This window comes from Glossina fuscipes, unplaced genomic scaffold (genome assembly GCF_014805625.2).
Source record: "Glossina fuscipes isolate IAEA_lab_2018 unplaced genomic scaffold, Yale_Gfus_2 0, whole genome shotgun sequence".
NCBI lineage: Eukaryota > Metazoa > Arthropoda > Insecta > Diptera > Glossinidae > Glossina > Glossina fuscipes.
The window spans coordinates 29,264,008-29,279,834 of record NW_023998414.1 but is presented as its reverse complement, the minus strand read 5'-3'; the positions used below and the strand labels follow the sequence as shown (position 1 = coordinate 29,279,834).

Sequence of the window (15,827 nt, the reverse complement as noted above, 5' to 3'; positions counted from 1 at the left end):
GTAAAAAACTTATAGTCGACTTATAAGCGACTTACTTCTGATACAGTTATTAACTTGCTTTAGCAATAAGCCACTAAAACTTACAAAGCGATTTCATACAAAGGCACATCTGTCATGAAAGCCGGCATATTGAAGGATACCCAACACATCATCATGTAATGTTATCCAGATTTAGCAAACTCAAGTAACTTTCCGAAGAATTGTTTTATTTTCCGCTTGTCGTCATGCAAAACTAGAAAATATACTTTCTCTCCACATAAGGACTTGCTATTCATGATATTTGACGGACTTACGTAATCCAAAGTCCGTACTGTCACATTTTTTGATTATTTTGCTTTTATGGATCAACGTGAAAAATTAAAACATTTTTCGAAGGGCTTACCACTCATGAGAAACCCTCTACGAAGTGGAGTTCGAAAAATAGACCCAAGCGATTCAAATTTGATTCATTTGATTTTTATGTCAAATTCGTATCATGAACAAGTTCCCGTTATCCCAACACTAATCGTTAGGGCTTGTAAAGGCATGTAAAAATTTACTTTACGTCAGAATCGCTATATGCGGTGATATCCAAAATAATAGACCTATATGATCCAATTACATTAAGGATGATTTCTTTGTCAATTTATTCGCGAAATAGCAGAAATTAGATTAGAATTACAGAAGGGGCTTAAAAAGTTTCCCTAGCCGATCCAAAATTTTCACATCAACTTGGCATGCCGAAATACTATTAATTCAGCGACTTTTTTGGAGAAATATTGAAAATTGCAAATTTTTTTCATACAAGGAGAGGGAATCTTCCCTTAGATCGAAACACGTCAATATATCTCAAAAATTACGACCTATAGGTTGAGTATCAAATTACAAAGACAATCATCAGGCGGACAGACAGCCTTAGATCGATTCAGAAAATAGTAAAATTTGAGGCTACCTGAACGCCTTCCAAGCCAAGTCGTGCAGGGTATAACTATAGTTTAACTGCTCCGTAGAACATGACAAGTTTTGCATTCAACACACCAATGGAATTAATTCCTTTGCGAATTTGCCTCCACTACTCGTAGACAATTGTTCAAAGATAATTCATAACCACATAGATAATCCACTTAAAATAAAGCCTTTTAATAGATTAAATGTTGAATTATTTTACGAATTCGTTTTTGTGTTTTTTTTTTTTTATTCGTATTTTTTGTGTGTTTTGCACTCAATGCCTTACATTTGAAAAAAACTTTATAATTATGTTGAACGCAAATAGAAAACCCATCCATCAATAATTAAAAATTAAGCATTTAATAGGATTTCAATAAAAACTCCTATAAGTATAATATAAGATCGTTTACGCACGATATCTGTATTGATAAGGGGTCGTTTGTGTTCACGCATTAAGTTGTATTGTTGCTTGTGTTCTTAATAAAGGCAAAATTGTTTCAATTTATTGCACACATATACATATGTGCATGCATATACGGTAAGTAGCTCAAAATTCATTTTTTTAAATGCTTTAAAAAAAATGCATTGTAAGCATTTATATCGTTGCTGCTTGTTGGGGAGCTTACGTAACTTTCAATCGCCTTTTAGCGCACTTAAATACTGGTTACCAACCGATTTAGCTTTAAATCCTTAAGGTGACATAAACACAACAAGCATACAGTAAAACTCGTTTAATTCTGAAGATATTTTTTTTTTTATTTATTTTTTTTTACTTTTTTTTTTTTTTTTTTTTTTTTTTTTTTTTTTTTGCTATGGAAAATTTTAAATTTTTGCGTAAAAATCGTAAGGTTTTTCCAAGTGCATAAAATAATATTAAAAAAAAAAAAAAAAATTGAAATACAATTTTTTAAATATTTGACACATACACGACTCCTTCCGTCCTTCTTCTATTCAGTGCAAATGCAAAATAAATAAATCAACAATTGGCTTAAACGGTGAGACTTTTAAATTAAAGTATACGTTTCCTTTTTGAATATCCGAAGAAACGAACCAAACTGTTTGAAAACACGTCTGTAACTAAAGTAAAAGTTGTTGGATTGTCTTAACTCTCTGGCCGTTATATGAGAAGCAGGCAGCTCGATATGTTTTTTCTTTTCTTAAATCTTTATTGTCAAGAAACAAAAGCTACATGAGGCAGTGTGTTTTTAAGACGCCCGCAATTCAAAAGCTTAAAAAAGAAATAAAAAGAAAAAAAAAAGAGTACTTTACTCTGATTCGCAAGAAAAAAAAAAAAAAAAAAAAAAAAACGAAAAAAAAACAAATGAAACGATCGCTCTGATCGCTGATCGCTGATCGCTGATCACTGTTGCCCATGCGCCCGTAAGAGCAACCTAAGCAGGCGAAAATGAAAAGAAAGATTTTTACAGACACGTCTGGTTGAAAATTGATGATGAGACGATGATGACATGGATTTTTCCAACCATCAGTTATGGCAGCAAATAGTTTCAGCATTGCAATTAAATTTAATTGAATTTAACGCTAATATTTATGATATACGATTTCCATGCCTATATTAAATCTCATTTATCATTTTCGTTCGAGTATTAAAAATTGGAAATTTTTCATACAACATTTTTCATTTCAATGTTAAATCTACAAAAATTTCCCCAGCTTGTTAAATATATTTCTTTACATTTACATTATATTATTATTTTCGTTTTAGAGTTTCTTTCGTAACTATTTTGCTTTCAATTACCCATTGTTTTTCAAGCTCTTCAAGCTACCTTTTTTTCAAACAAAAAAAAAAAAAAAAAAAAACAAACGGATATTGCGACAAAAAAGCCGTTAAAGAAAAGCTTCTCATTACAATTATCATCTTAAGCGAAACTAACAGCACAACAAATCCACAACTAATTGATTAAGATTTTTATTATGATTTCGATCCATTGTTTCTTTGTTTACAAAAAACAATAGGGCTATAAAAAAAAAAAACAAAAAAAAAAAAACATCGCTCACGTACACAATGGTAGTAAAACAAATAAATTTGTTGTTTGTTGCTTACAATTGCCGTAACAACAATTAACACATTTTCCATCATCATAATACTGATGAAGACGTTGATAGTGACTTAAAAAAATATACAACACATACGCAAATAATTGATGATGCAGCAGCGTTAATGATCATCATCATGCTAATGATTTTACATTTAGTTAGGCAGGTATATACGCCTCTACGGCAAAAGTTATAAACACTGATAACCCCTAAAAAATATATGTGAAAATTACAAAATATTATATAATCGTTTTAATCACATTATAATACTTTTATATAGTTCGACAATTGATTCTTGATTCGGATCATTTCACACCCCTACTCGCAAAACTTTTCTCCCAATTGCAGATTCCTAATAACAGAGAGAATCGACGAATGGACAGACAGAAATTATTAAAGATCAAAATTACATACTAATTATAATTCTATAGAATCTACCTAACTTCTAACACGTATTTCAAATGACGTTCCAAATTTTGTACACTCATTTTCGGAGGGAGTCTGAAGTAGCACTGCTAGTATCACTTTTCGTTAGCCGCCTTGTTTTTTCCGATCCTTTCACTTCGTGTCGTTCTTGCCACGGAACGAGAAATATTGGGGTGCCAGAAGTTACAGAAAGTGAAGGATAAAATCCTTCAAGTCCCCCTCTTCTACGTGAAATAATAATATATGTCTCTCACATAAGTTTTATTTAATCCTTTTCCAAGCCTACATCACCACATGTGATATAAGGAATATGTAATACATAAAAGGAACTCCTATAGACTCATCCTCATTTATATCTGTCCATCCGATATTTGTTTATGAAATTTGATATACTGAGACTTTTTAACCCAAGTACAAGACAGCTTGAAAATGAACTCGATGGGAATACTTCTGTGACTTCATTTTTTGATTGAAGAATTTGAAATTTTGAAAAATTCATGAGAGAAATCGTTCAGTATTAGTACTGCGGTGTAGTAAATTGATATAAAAAATTCAGATTCGATCAACTGATTTATTCAAATTTTTCCTCTAATAACTAACTGTTCAAGCCAAAGGAATCTAATTCTCAATATTATAAATGACAGTTGGTCTATATTAATAATTTGATATAAAAATTATTTATTTTTTCAATGCGAACTAAAAGGGTTAATTTTTTGGACTTCGCCTCCACCTCATATAGAAGTTCTCACACAAAATTAAGCCTTTATATGATGAAAAAAGTCGAACTTTCCATATTTCATGATGAAAGTCAACCCGTGATGGTATTTTGACATAATAACCAACTGTCACTTGGACCATGGTCTGCCTTTTTAGCTCAATTCACAATAAAGCGCAAGATTTTTGTACGATAACAAGACATAATTTGTATGACAAAAATGAATAAAGAATTGTATTAGGCGTGGTGTTGTAATAGTATTTCATGGTTGACCATACCCGGTTATAAGGTTTTTACTTGTTTTTAATATAACAACACTTTTGAAGATAAATTAATCAGGATTATATCTTCTATTACTATCTATAGCCTAAAGACTTCTTCTATTCGTTGTACCGTTGAATGCCATTTGCACTATCAAATGTTAACTCAAGGATTTTGAGGGCGTTCTAGTCGTCAAAGATTGCGGTAGATAGCTATTTGTATAGCTCAAGGCATTAATTTGACTTTATCCGTTACCTCGTCTCAGTTAATTAGTTTCATTTACCTGAAAGACTTAATCTATAGAAAAAATAGTATGCAGTGTTTTCCGCTCGTCGATCTTGAACCCCACAAAAACTTTCCCTTCTTTTTTAATGAAAACATTCCTTAATACGTGACTAGACGGGATCTTTTCCTCTCTTTTATATCAGTGGAACGATGCCATTTGACATCTGCATCACTATGAGTGGCAGTAAGCAAATTTACATTTTTTGATATTCGCGAGTTTCGCTTATTTTAACTTTAGTCGACTTATACCAACTCTTGCCGGAGAATTTTTTTAGATGTATTCTTGAAGAGAAGACTTCAAAGGAGATGCAAAGTCTTCATATCATTACCAATCAAAATGTGACTTATCTCCGTTCAGAAAATAATGTCAAAAGATCATTTTTCGAACCACATGTCACATTTTTCTTATGATGCTCTAAATGCCTTTTTTTCTTTAGGGAATGTGTCTCCAAATTCAACTTAGCCAAGTAAGATTGGCATTCATCTTTCCGCTCTTTTCGTTTTTCGCTTTTGTGACTTTAAATCTGAAATTTTATTGTCCAATCTATTATATTATTTATTCTTTCCCATTATATAAGGTGTGGCTAGCTCCAAACATAATCACAAATCTAAATAATTTAATATTCATTTTTCTTTCTTCTTCAATGTATATGTATAATAGCGGTATATTAAATATGTCGCTTGATATGTTTTTCTATAACTAAGCATAAGTGATTAATGATATATTATGGAAATTTTTATAAATCTTTAATGTGTATAAAATCACCTATAATCCATATTTAATGCTGTATACGAATATACATCGTTAAGTCAATAAGCCCATATTGTGGATATCAAGCGCTAAATACTGTGGGTTGGATGACATCTGTGTTTATCAATGTTTCACAACACCTTACAGAAACCTATCATTTTGTCCACAAAAAATTTGTTATTGTAATAGGCGCTTATAAGAAGCAAAACAGTCGTTCCAACTATATATAATAATCATTTTCTCACAATTGTATTTTTTGCGCGTCAGTTAAAAACAATTAATGTCTCATGTAAAATTTAAATATACTTTTTTTTTTGTTTTTATTTTATATCATAAATTGATTTCCCAAGAAAATAACACCAAAGACCTTCAGACTTATAAAATTTAATATTAAATCACCTCCCATCTCCCTCCCTCTCTCTCTCTCTCTGTCTCTCTCGCTTATTTATTTACAGTTCAAGTGTAAATATGTATGTAAGCCAAAACCTGCACTGAAAAGCATATGCACTTGTGAATGAACAACAACAAGCAGTGCTTCAATATAGTTTATGTTTTATAATAAACAACTTACAAATCTTACAAGCTACTTCTCCAGCATAATGAATGCGTATGGTTACGAAAATGCTTATTATTTCATATAGTATCTCGTCGTCTTTAAAATGAACTATAAAACCGATTTGAAACGAGGATAAAATCACTCACCAATATTTATTTGTTTCCTCCATTTTGCAAACGATTAACTTTTAGTTAACAAGCAAAGAATTTATTCTTATATTTCCGTTTTGCCAGACGAGCTGACTTGCAAGGTTCCCTTAGAAGTCCCGGCTAAAGGGTGAATGTTTTTAATGAAAATATGTTTTTTTTCCGAAAATCCGTTATTGATTTTGTGAACAAATTGCTAATTATTTCCAAACTTGGTGAGTAAAATTAAGTCAAGAATGTGTCAGCCAAAAGTTTCGAGTTTTTACCATTTTAAGAATTTCAACAACATCCAAACGAACAATCGAAAATAGCCAAACATATTAATGATTCAATATTGATGATAATCTATAAATTGATTTTCTGATTGATTATCTGAGACGTATTTTTGAATGGTAGATGGGTAGCGACAAAACCTGTATAATATACCGCCAACTTTCACAGTGATGGGTAACAAAATCAGCGTTTGTCATATTACACCTCCATAAAAATTCTTTTGCTTATTGCATTTTATAACTTACGCTCCTAATCTTCATGTTCTCGTTTAATTGCTTTTCTGTAACACCATCGGTCAGACATTCCCGCTCTCTCTCTCTCTCTCTCTCTCTCTCTCTCTGCTTTGAAATGATCATAATTAATAATCTTTTCATAAACCAGTTTGCATCCATACATACGAAGAGAGTACCAAATCTTTTTTGCTTTCTTTACCAGTTTCGTTTAATGGATAGTTTCTTCGTAATTTTACAAATTTATTTATTAACTACATACAGACGTAATATATGGTAAGCAGCAGTTAATCGTCAACTAAATGTAAAATTTGAAGAGAAGAAAAAAAAAAAAAAGACAAAGTGTTGGTTACACAAAAAAAGAAATTGATTAATGTTTTCAAATGTTGACATTCATTCATTTAGTTGCGTTTATATGGAATTTGTTTTCGTTTAATTAAAATTCGCGACGATGATATTTATCGGGATCGAAATATGAGGTGACCACAACACGGTCACTAAATTTACGGCCCGTTAAAGCTTGTTGAGCCTTTTGGCAATCCATTACAGAATTGAATTCAACAAAGACTTTACCGCAACCTGGCACGTCAACTCCCTCGATAGGACGGGGTATCTCCACGCTACGTACAACTCCGTACTTGTTGCATTCCTCTTTAATATCTTCCAATATATCTTCGTATTCCTCCTCATCGCGCAATTCATCGGGTGTAACCATATTAAGGAGACATAAGACTTCAGTAGGAGGACCGGATATACCAACCATAGATAGACCAGGTACTTGTATCATAACTGGTGCAGCGGTAGTATGATTATTTTGAGCATTTTTAGCTCCTACACTGGCACGTTGAACGATAAGCTTCTTGTCACCTAATTGCATGCCATTCAGACCAGCAATGGCCTGCGATATCGATAATAGAGAAACTTATTACTAAAAATTTATCCAGACAGTTTGTCATAATTCAATCGTTTTACCTGGTCAGTTATACTGTGATCTATATATTCACAGAATGCATATCCTTTACTTAAACCGGTGGCAGCGTCCTTAACCAAATTAAAAGCTCTCAACTGGCCAAAAGACAATAAAAGTTCTTTAACCTATTAAGCAGAAATAAACAACATATACACCTATGTAGACATTCCATATAAGTGTGTCTTTAAAATGCTTTCGATTCTTAATTAAAAAAAAAAAAAAATATATATATATATATATATAATAAAAACAATAAGTTGTTTAAGAGATATCTGTCTTCAACTGTTACTGAGAAGTGAGCTGAAGAGACCATCAGCCGATCACTAAATTGGAAAACCTAGAAAAAATCAAACGCGCAGTCGACCATAATTTTTGATATCATTGTGATCTAAGAGGAGAGTGAATCAAGCAATTTCATGTATGCACCCTGGAATCTAAGCTAAGAAGAATATTCAAAAAATATGTAAATGATTTGTGTGCAAAATCATGTAGAAACTTGCCTTCAATTTGTAGTGAAAATTTTTCGGGTGTGTGTGTTTTTTTATAAAGAGCTGAAACTGCTTGTCTTGGCAGTTAGGTAGTGCAGGGGACTCAAGAGATTTTTTTTAGCACAACAGAACTTGAATTACAGCACAACACCACCACCACCTAAGCTACAAGAACACAACATATACAACAATTATTAACATCATATTTTTAACTCAACAACAAGTAATGTTCACACTTAAGATTTTTTTTAAATGTTGCTTTGCTTTCTCCTGCTGAAAATATAGTATTTTTTCCTTTTTTTTTTGCAATTTTTTTTTTTTTGTTTTTGTTAAAACCTTGAAAAAGAAAACCTATAAACTTTTATCTGCAATCTTCAAGTTAAGCTGAGTTTGCAGTACGCAGTTAGTTACCTGATCCTCATTGAGATAATTGGGTAGACCTCCAATAAATATTTTATGTGGCGAATCGGGTACCACAGCCGAAATAACGCCATTTGCTATTAAGTAAATTTTAAATCCATTAAATTTCCAATTCATTTAAAGATAAAGAAATAAGAAAAAGCGGATAGGATATGTTTTGCTTACCGACTGGTTGCGCCACCGGGGTTGACTCAACCACACCGGGCATTGGTTGATAATCATGAGGTCGTCGTATTTTTAAGCTTTGACCCTTAAAACTAATGCCATCGAAAGCCATTGCTTGGGTGGTCTCATCGGTGGAACGAAACTCCAGAAACGCGAAATTCTTATCCAAATTAATTTGACAAGCCAATACCGGATTACCCGCCGCTTGAGCCAATCCAGTTAAATGCATTTGTTGATTGAAGAATTCCATCATTTCGTCTTCAGTTACCCCGAAAGGTATGTTTCCGACATAGAGTCGCCGTGCCTGACGCGTTATAGTTGAACCAACCACCGGTACAGCGGCTTGTGGTATTTCTGGCAAAGCATTAGCTGGTATCTGCCCAGCTGCTTGCATTGCTTTGTATTGCAATGGTGTAATGTGCTCAAAACCAGGCGGCGGCACATCCCAATACAAAGATGGTTTACGACGACGACTGCGTCTATTGCGATCTCTCTCACGATCATCCCGTCGACGATCGCGATCGCGAGAACGAGAACGCCGTCTGTCCCTGGAACGAGAGCGAGTTCTGTGCCGGCGTCTGTCACGGTCTAAAATTAAGAACACCACATTTTAATTGCTGCCACTAACAATTTACATCCGCAAACGTGAACACTAACAATGATCCAATTTACTTACCGTCTGCACCCATTTTTTTAATCTATTTTATTTATATTCACAAGCACTAATAAATCTTTGCAATAACGCAGAATTCTTTTTCAATATTTGTAACAAAATGTGATAACTTTTATAGATTTATGCGTGCTTCGCTGTGTAAATATATTAAGTAGGCATCAAAGATTTTTGTTGCTGCGTTTTAAAAGAATAAATGATATGGAAACACATCACAGGGTGAAGCAGATAATCTTTATTTATATTGCAATGTCAAAACAACCATTTGTTTTATAAAGCAACCTCTTGCTAAGAAACATTTTAACTTCGATACAAAAGATATCTAAAAATCGTTTCTTGAAAGGTAAATGATGCCAAAAGTTCTACGCAAATGAAAATGGTAATTGAAAAATATTTGTCTCGTAAGCATTTATAATTTGTACGGTAAATGTAAATGTTTTTTCAAAATTTCTTCACGTAATGAAAACCTCAGACAGTTTATACTTTTAAAAATAATTAAAACCAATAAATGCCTTTATAATGCATTGATATGTACCGTATACAAAAAACATAAATTTACATTTCTTTAATTTGTCACTATCATCTAACTAATCGTAACGTCACGTAACGTGGCGTAAATGTTTAAAACATGTCTTTCTCTTTCTTAAGCTAAATAACTTTATTACTTTGCATTTAGCTATACTGGTGTAACAAACAATATGCATTATTTAATTGCGATGCAAAAAACTGGACTTGAAGTAATTCCATTTTTCAAACGATTTCATTTTTATATATGTTGATCTGTAATAATATTTAATGGAAAATATGCAGTATGTACATAACAAAGAGTTAATTCGGTTATTTATCAGTTAAAAGGACGCTTTTGGGAATACTACCAGAATCGTTGTTGTTTTTTTTTTGTTTTGTTTTTTTGTTTCGAAAAAACACTCTTTGGTAGGCGGTATTCGTGGTCTCCATTTCATAATGATATGTCCTTCTATTATGTATAATGTTAGACATTGTAAGTTGACGTAGCAGATTTGTCACTTCGGAGTCGCGAGAGTCGCCAGAGTTGCAAGATTCTGTCAATAATCAGTGTCAGTTACATCAGATTGAAACTTTTTAATAAAACTTGAAATTTTACTGCTTTTGTTGATGTCAGCCACTTATCTGTTCAAGATGTCCGTATATTGAAGCATAACTTATTCTGGAACTCTGTTCGCTGATATATATATATACATGTAAACGAGTTTTTGAGATCCAATGTACGGAAACATATATATATATACCTTATAATTACAGCTGATTACTATTATGAATTGTTTACATAAATAAATAGAAAACAAAAATAATAGCGCTTACGACAAAAATAAGAGGGCTTGCGATTAAATTGTTAACAATTAATAGAGAGAGACAAAACCGGTATGTTTTGTTACTGTTTTCTCATTTTCGTTTTTGTTTTCTTCGTACGAAACTGTATTTTTTGTAAACATAAACATACTAGAAAATAACGACTATGCTTTATCTTAAAAGAATATACAATCTCTACAAAATGTCAATATTGCTTTTGTCAAAACTATTGTTTTGAAAGTGTATTGAAAACAAATAACTTATAGTAATCAATTGCAGATTAGGCAGAAAGGAAAATTTATTTAATTAAGAAAAGTAAAGAAAAACAGTAAAATATATATGCACGGGAATGGGCTACGATGGTAAGTAAAAAATAAATTCTATTCTGTCGACTTGTGTCGAATCTATTGGACATTTTAAGGGAAAATGTATCCCGAATTATTTTTGCATAGTTTGTGAATACTTTAAATCGTTTTTTCATTCATTCATAAATAATCTTAGAACGTAAACGTCGTCGCTCCAAATCTAACACGCGATCTCGCTCCAGATCACGTGAATATCATCATCGCAATCAAAGTGGAAAATCACGCGACCGCTCGCGGGACCGCAGACGTCATAAGTTGTATCGGCGAAAGCCTTCTTTGTATTGGGATGTACCTCCGCCAGGGTTTGAGCATATTACCCCTATGCAATATAAAGCCATGCAGGCGTCCGGTCAAATACCTGCAAGTATTATCCCGGACACTCCTCAAGCGGCAGTACCTGTGGTAGGCTCAACGATTACACGTCAAGCTCGGCGACTTTATGTGGGCAATATACCGTTCGGCGTTACCGAAGACGAGATGATGGAATTCTTCAATCAACAAATGCATTTGGTGGGTTTGGCTCAAGCGGCCGGTTCTCCAGTTTTAGCATGTCAAATCAATTTGGATAAAAATTTCGCTTTTTTGGAATTTCGTTCAATCGATGAAACAACTCAAGCTATGGCTTTTGATGGCATCAATTTCAAAGGACAAAGTTTAAAAATCAGAAGACCGCACGATTATCAGCCTATGCCTGGCATGACAGACACTCCTACAGTTAAACCGGCAGTAAGTAAGTAATAATTTTCTATTCCAATATATATATATATATATATATATATATATATATATATATATATATACATATATTGTATGTTAAAAATGTGATTTTTAATTGCAGTTACAACTGGCGCCATATCCACTGTCGTGCCGGACTCACCGCACAAGATATTCATTGGCGGTTTACCCAACTATCTTAACGATGACCAGGTATGTTTTCTTCTGAAGACTTTATTGCACTTTTCTAATGTTGCCATTGCATTAAAGTCGCGACACGTGGAAATTTCTTTTTTCGATTTTTTTTTTAATTTATTTATTTTTTTTTTGTAGATTTGTACAAAATTTGCTTAAATAGCCAATGAAATTAAGAATTTTTTTTTTTTTTGTTTGTATAAAGGAGACGCAAGCAATTTATTTGATTATTTAAAAAGTATACTGCAAGCGGTACAAGCGGTGCTTCATTAATTTGAAGTGAATAATTTATGATCGCCGCGATTTAACGAATCTTATGCTATGATAGATAATGATGATTGTTCTTTAAACATATAATATTTTCAGCTTTTAGTGAGGTGAAATTTTCAAAAGGTATCTATTTTATATAACCTTTCAGGAAGAAGTACTGACAGCAGTGTATAAAATGCTGTCATTATAATTTTTGTATTTGGTTGCGGCTCAGTTAAAATTTCATGGCCAGGCGGCTGAGTCCTTACATGCTGAACCGAAAACCAGGGTTAAAAATACAGGAAATTTCCGTTTTTCAGCTTATCGGCAAGGAAGCTGTACAGTTTCTTTATGACCTGGGTTTCGTTCGTCCTCTTTGCATTTTTTCCAATGTTTAGGTCCGATTACTTTTTTTTTTTTTTTGCAGCCATTTATTACAAACTTTGTTTACAGCTTTCACTTCTACCGTTCATTGTGTCCTGTATAAAAGGAGCGTACGTCGCCACAGCACTGTATAGCAGTTTACTTATATTTAAATGAAATAAACTTTCTCGTTTACAGCATTCTTTTCCAGCATATATATTCAAAATAATAATTCTTTATTATTTCAGCGAAACGATTTCTCAATTTTCAGAAAAGCAAATTTTCATTTTCTTTTACAGCATTTATTTAATTATTGTAGATTAGTTTATGCCGAGCAGCTCCCTAAATACAAATAACAATGAACAGCATAATTTGATGTTCAATTGAAATATATTTGTTTTGTTAAACATAGAGCGTTTGCCTCTAAACACATTTGATATCAATCAATCAATCAATCAATTCAATGAAATATTCCCTTCTCTATAACTAAAAAACCCGGAAAAATTTATTCTCTTACTACTACTACTACTACTACCACGATATTAAAAAGGCAAGTTTATTAACAAAAAGTAAGAAACATAAACGTATAAACAAGCGTAAGAGTGTGTTTGTTTGTTTAAGATTTTCAGTTAAATAAAGTTAAGTATTCAATTAAAGCGTTCATACAAAATAAAACAAAAATGTCTCATTTGAAGTTATATTTGGATGATAATTCTCTTGACTTGTAAGACATTTTTGTTTTTCCTCCCTCTCCTACCTACCGTTATCAACTATTCTAACATTAGTTAATATTATCTTTTCCTTACAAATTCTCAATAGGTTAAAGAGCTTTTACTGTCTTTTGGTCAATTGCGGGCGTTCAATTTGGTGAAAGATACCGCCACCGGCTTAAGCAAAGGCTATGCTTTCTGTGAATATGTTGACCTAACCATAACCGATCAGGTAATATAATGCATTCATATTTATCCAATAGGACACGTTCATTTATAAAAAAAAGAAGAAGAAGAATATGTCATGTGATGAGCCCATTGTTCTCTAACTAAACTAAAAGGAAACTAACTCCAGCCTTAGTCATAAAAAATGCATTTTTTGTACAAAACTGGTCCGACTACATCGCAATCACATTAAAATTTCCTACAATCAAGTTGCGTGCAACTAACCGGAAAAAAATAAATGCTTCTTGTCTCACCTGGTTTAACATCTATCTTAACTATTGCAGCTTCATAGCTTGTAATTTAGGAAAATCAAAAATGTAAAAATCCTTCGGCTGCCTATATCGCTATAAACACCATACTAGAAGATGTAGGGGATAGCTTTCCTCACTATGGCATAATCGAGTGTCCCAAGGAAAAGGCAACTTCATAAATTGATACGTGGCTTTTTTACCGTATCAAGGATATGCTTCTTTTGTGACCTAGAGATCGGGCGATGTAACTTTACTTTGCATCACAACGGCAACCTAAATCTTAACTTCTTCTTCTCTTTTAGATATTAGACAATAGCAACTGTAAGATTCTTGATAATATCATTTTTTTTCTTTAGGCCATAGCTGGCTTAAATGGTATGCAATTGGGGGACAAGAAACTGATCGTGCAAAGAGCAAGCGTTGGCGCAAAAAATGCTCAAAATAATACTGGTACCGTGGCTCCAGTTACCATACAGGTACATCATTTATTTAAAAGCAAAAGTTGTTGATTTTTCTTTGTTTGTTTGTTTGTTTGTAGGTACCCGGCTTGGCCACGTTTGTCAATTCGAGTCCTCCTACCGAAATTTTATGCCTTCTTAATATGGTTACACCTGATGAACTACGTGATGAGGAAGAATATGAGGATATTCTCGAGGATATTAAAGAAGAGTGTAATAAATATGGTGTGGTACGTAGCGTGGAGATACCAAGGCCAATTGAGGGGGTTGATGTACCGGGTTGTGGTAAAGTTTTTGTGGAATTCAATTCCGTTATGGATTGTCAAAAAGCTCAGCAAGCTTTAACGGGCCGTAAATTTAGTGATCGTGTTGTTGTCACCTCATATTTCGATCCCGATAAATATCATCGTCGCGAATTTTAAATTAAGTTTCAATTTCTCGAATCATTTTTTTTTCTGTGATTCATACGGAATTCGTTTTTAATTAAATTTTTAAGCAAACGCGAAAATATATATATATTTAATAAAATTTCGCAAAAGTGACATTTCAAAATGAGAAATCTATGCGCACACCATCTGCTCGAGAATAGCAATGAAATTTGCTTCATTGAAAAATATACACGTATTTGCATCACATACATACGTACATATCAACTTTCTAATTTTTGATGGATGAGTCTTCAAAATGTAAAAGTTTGTATTGAATTTTTGGCAAAGTATTACAAACCACTGGTATATGCGTTACACTATTGATTACCATGTACAACTAAAATGTTAACAACTGATCCTTGCCGAGCCGGAGTGATTGATGCTGTTTCGCGTTAACACCGTTTGATCAGAGGGTTCTCGAAAATCACATAGCGTAGATCGTGTTCAGCATGCCGCAATCTACTACAACTAATAAAATCTGTAAAGTTGTCTCTTCTTCCTTCTAAAAAAGAAATGTCCACGTTGAAAAATCCTTTAATGAATTATAAGCGGATGATTTATCTAATTGTTCGAGCGATTTTTAACTAAATATCACATCTCAATGACAATTGATGCACTTACAATTAATTAAATAAAATTTATTTGTAATAAGCCATTACAAAAAAAAAAAAAAATGTTTATTTATTCCCAAATAATAGTCAGCGATAAGGCATAATTTCTGAGCAAAATTGCTGGACGTGTGAAAGAGATACCAGAAATAGAATACTAAAGATCGCCTACAACGGCATTAGGATATATTCTACTTCCAATCTACATTTTGCCTTTAAGTTAGAATTTGGTGCGAAAGAAAAAAAGCTATTCCAATCATTTGAGCACATGGCTCCAAATATATCTCCCAATTTTTTAAAAATTCAATTTCTTCAGTCCAGCGTTTCACAACAAAAGAAATCATTTCAGTTCTCATGATATTGATACGTAACACAGCAAATATTGAATTTTTATAAATTTAAAAACTGGAATCGGTTTACGGTTCTCAATATCGATTTACTTGTTAACCAGAGTTAGGATAAGTATCCGAATGCGGCGTATGAGTGTCTGCTCCGAAGCAATTTGTGTGAGCGACAAAAAATGCAAATATAGGGTTATTAGAGAGTAAGAGAGTACTTTGAAATTATGATTCGCAGTTCTCTGTTTGGCCGATA

The 15,827-nt window shown here is 32.8% G+C and overlaps 3 protein-coding genes across 3 annotated transcripts in view; 1 reads left to right on the top strand and 2 right to left on the bottom strand.

Moving 5' to 3' along the window:
- The window catches only part of LOC119644643 (peritrophin-1-like), a 135,915-nt gene extending 133,912 nt beyond the window's left edge, over window positions 1-2,003 (bottom strand). Inside the window, exon 1 of the mRNA XM_038044280.1 lies at window positions 1,854-2,003. The gene's annotated coding sequence lies outside the window, so the exon portion shown is untranslated. The remainder of the gene's footprint in view (window positions 1-1,853) is intronic.
- A 4,995-nt stretch (window positions 2,004-6,998) lies between these two features.
- Window positions 6,999-9,545, bottom strand: LOC119636795 (splicing factor U2AF 50 kDa subunit-like). Its single transcript, XM_038032411.1, has 5 exons — window positions 9,345-9,545; window positions 8,669-9,256; window positions 8,495-8,580; window positions 7,598-7,720; window positions 6,999-7,523 (listed from the first exon to the last, which is right to left on the bottom strand). The coding sequence occupies exons 1-5, from the start codon at window positions 9,355-9,357 to the stop codon at window positions 7,062-7,064; spliced, it is 1,272 nt and encodes a 423-aa protein (XP_037888339.1). The 5' UTR covers window positions 9,358-9,545; the 3' UTR covers window positions 6,999-7,061.
- A 1,204-nt stretch (window positions 9,546-10,749) lies between these two features.
- On the top strand, window positions 10,750-15,227 carry LOC119636787 (splicing factor U2AF 50 kDa subunit). Its single transcript, XM_038032396.1, has 6 exons — window positions 10,750-11,029; window positions 11,169-11,762; window positions 11,871-11,959; window positions 13,373-13,495; window positions 14,096-14,215; window positions 14,278-15,227. Exons 1-6 carry the CDS (start codon window positions 11,017-11,019, stop codon window positions 14,617-14,619), a joined length of 1,281 nt encoding a protein of 426 aa, XP_037888324.1. The 5' UTR covers window positions 10,750-11,016; the 3' UTR covers window positions 14,620-15,227.
- Window positions 15,228-15,827: the final 600 nt, after the last annotated feature.

Bases quoted from the DNA above. Each gene is read 5' to 3' on its own strand.
- LOC119636795 (XM_038032411.1), bottom strand. The intron at 8,581-8,668 runs GTAAGCAAAACA...TTTACTTAATAG, and splicing joins CCCGGTGGCGCAACCAGTCG to CAAATGGCGTTATTTCGGCT. The intron at 7,524-7,597 runs GTAAAACGATTG...TCGATATCGCAG, and splicing joins ATCACAGTATAACTGACCAG to GCCATTGCTGGTCTGAATGG.
- LOC119636787 (XM_038032396.1), top strand. The intron at 13,496-14,095 runs GTAATATAATGC...TTTTTTCTTTAG, and splicing joins ACCTAACCATAACCGATCAG to GCCATAGCTGGCTTAAATGG. The intron at 14,216-14,277 runs GTACATCATTTA...GTTTGTTTGTAG, and splicing joins TGGCTCCAGTTACCATACAG to GTACCCGGCTTGGCCACGTT.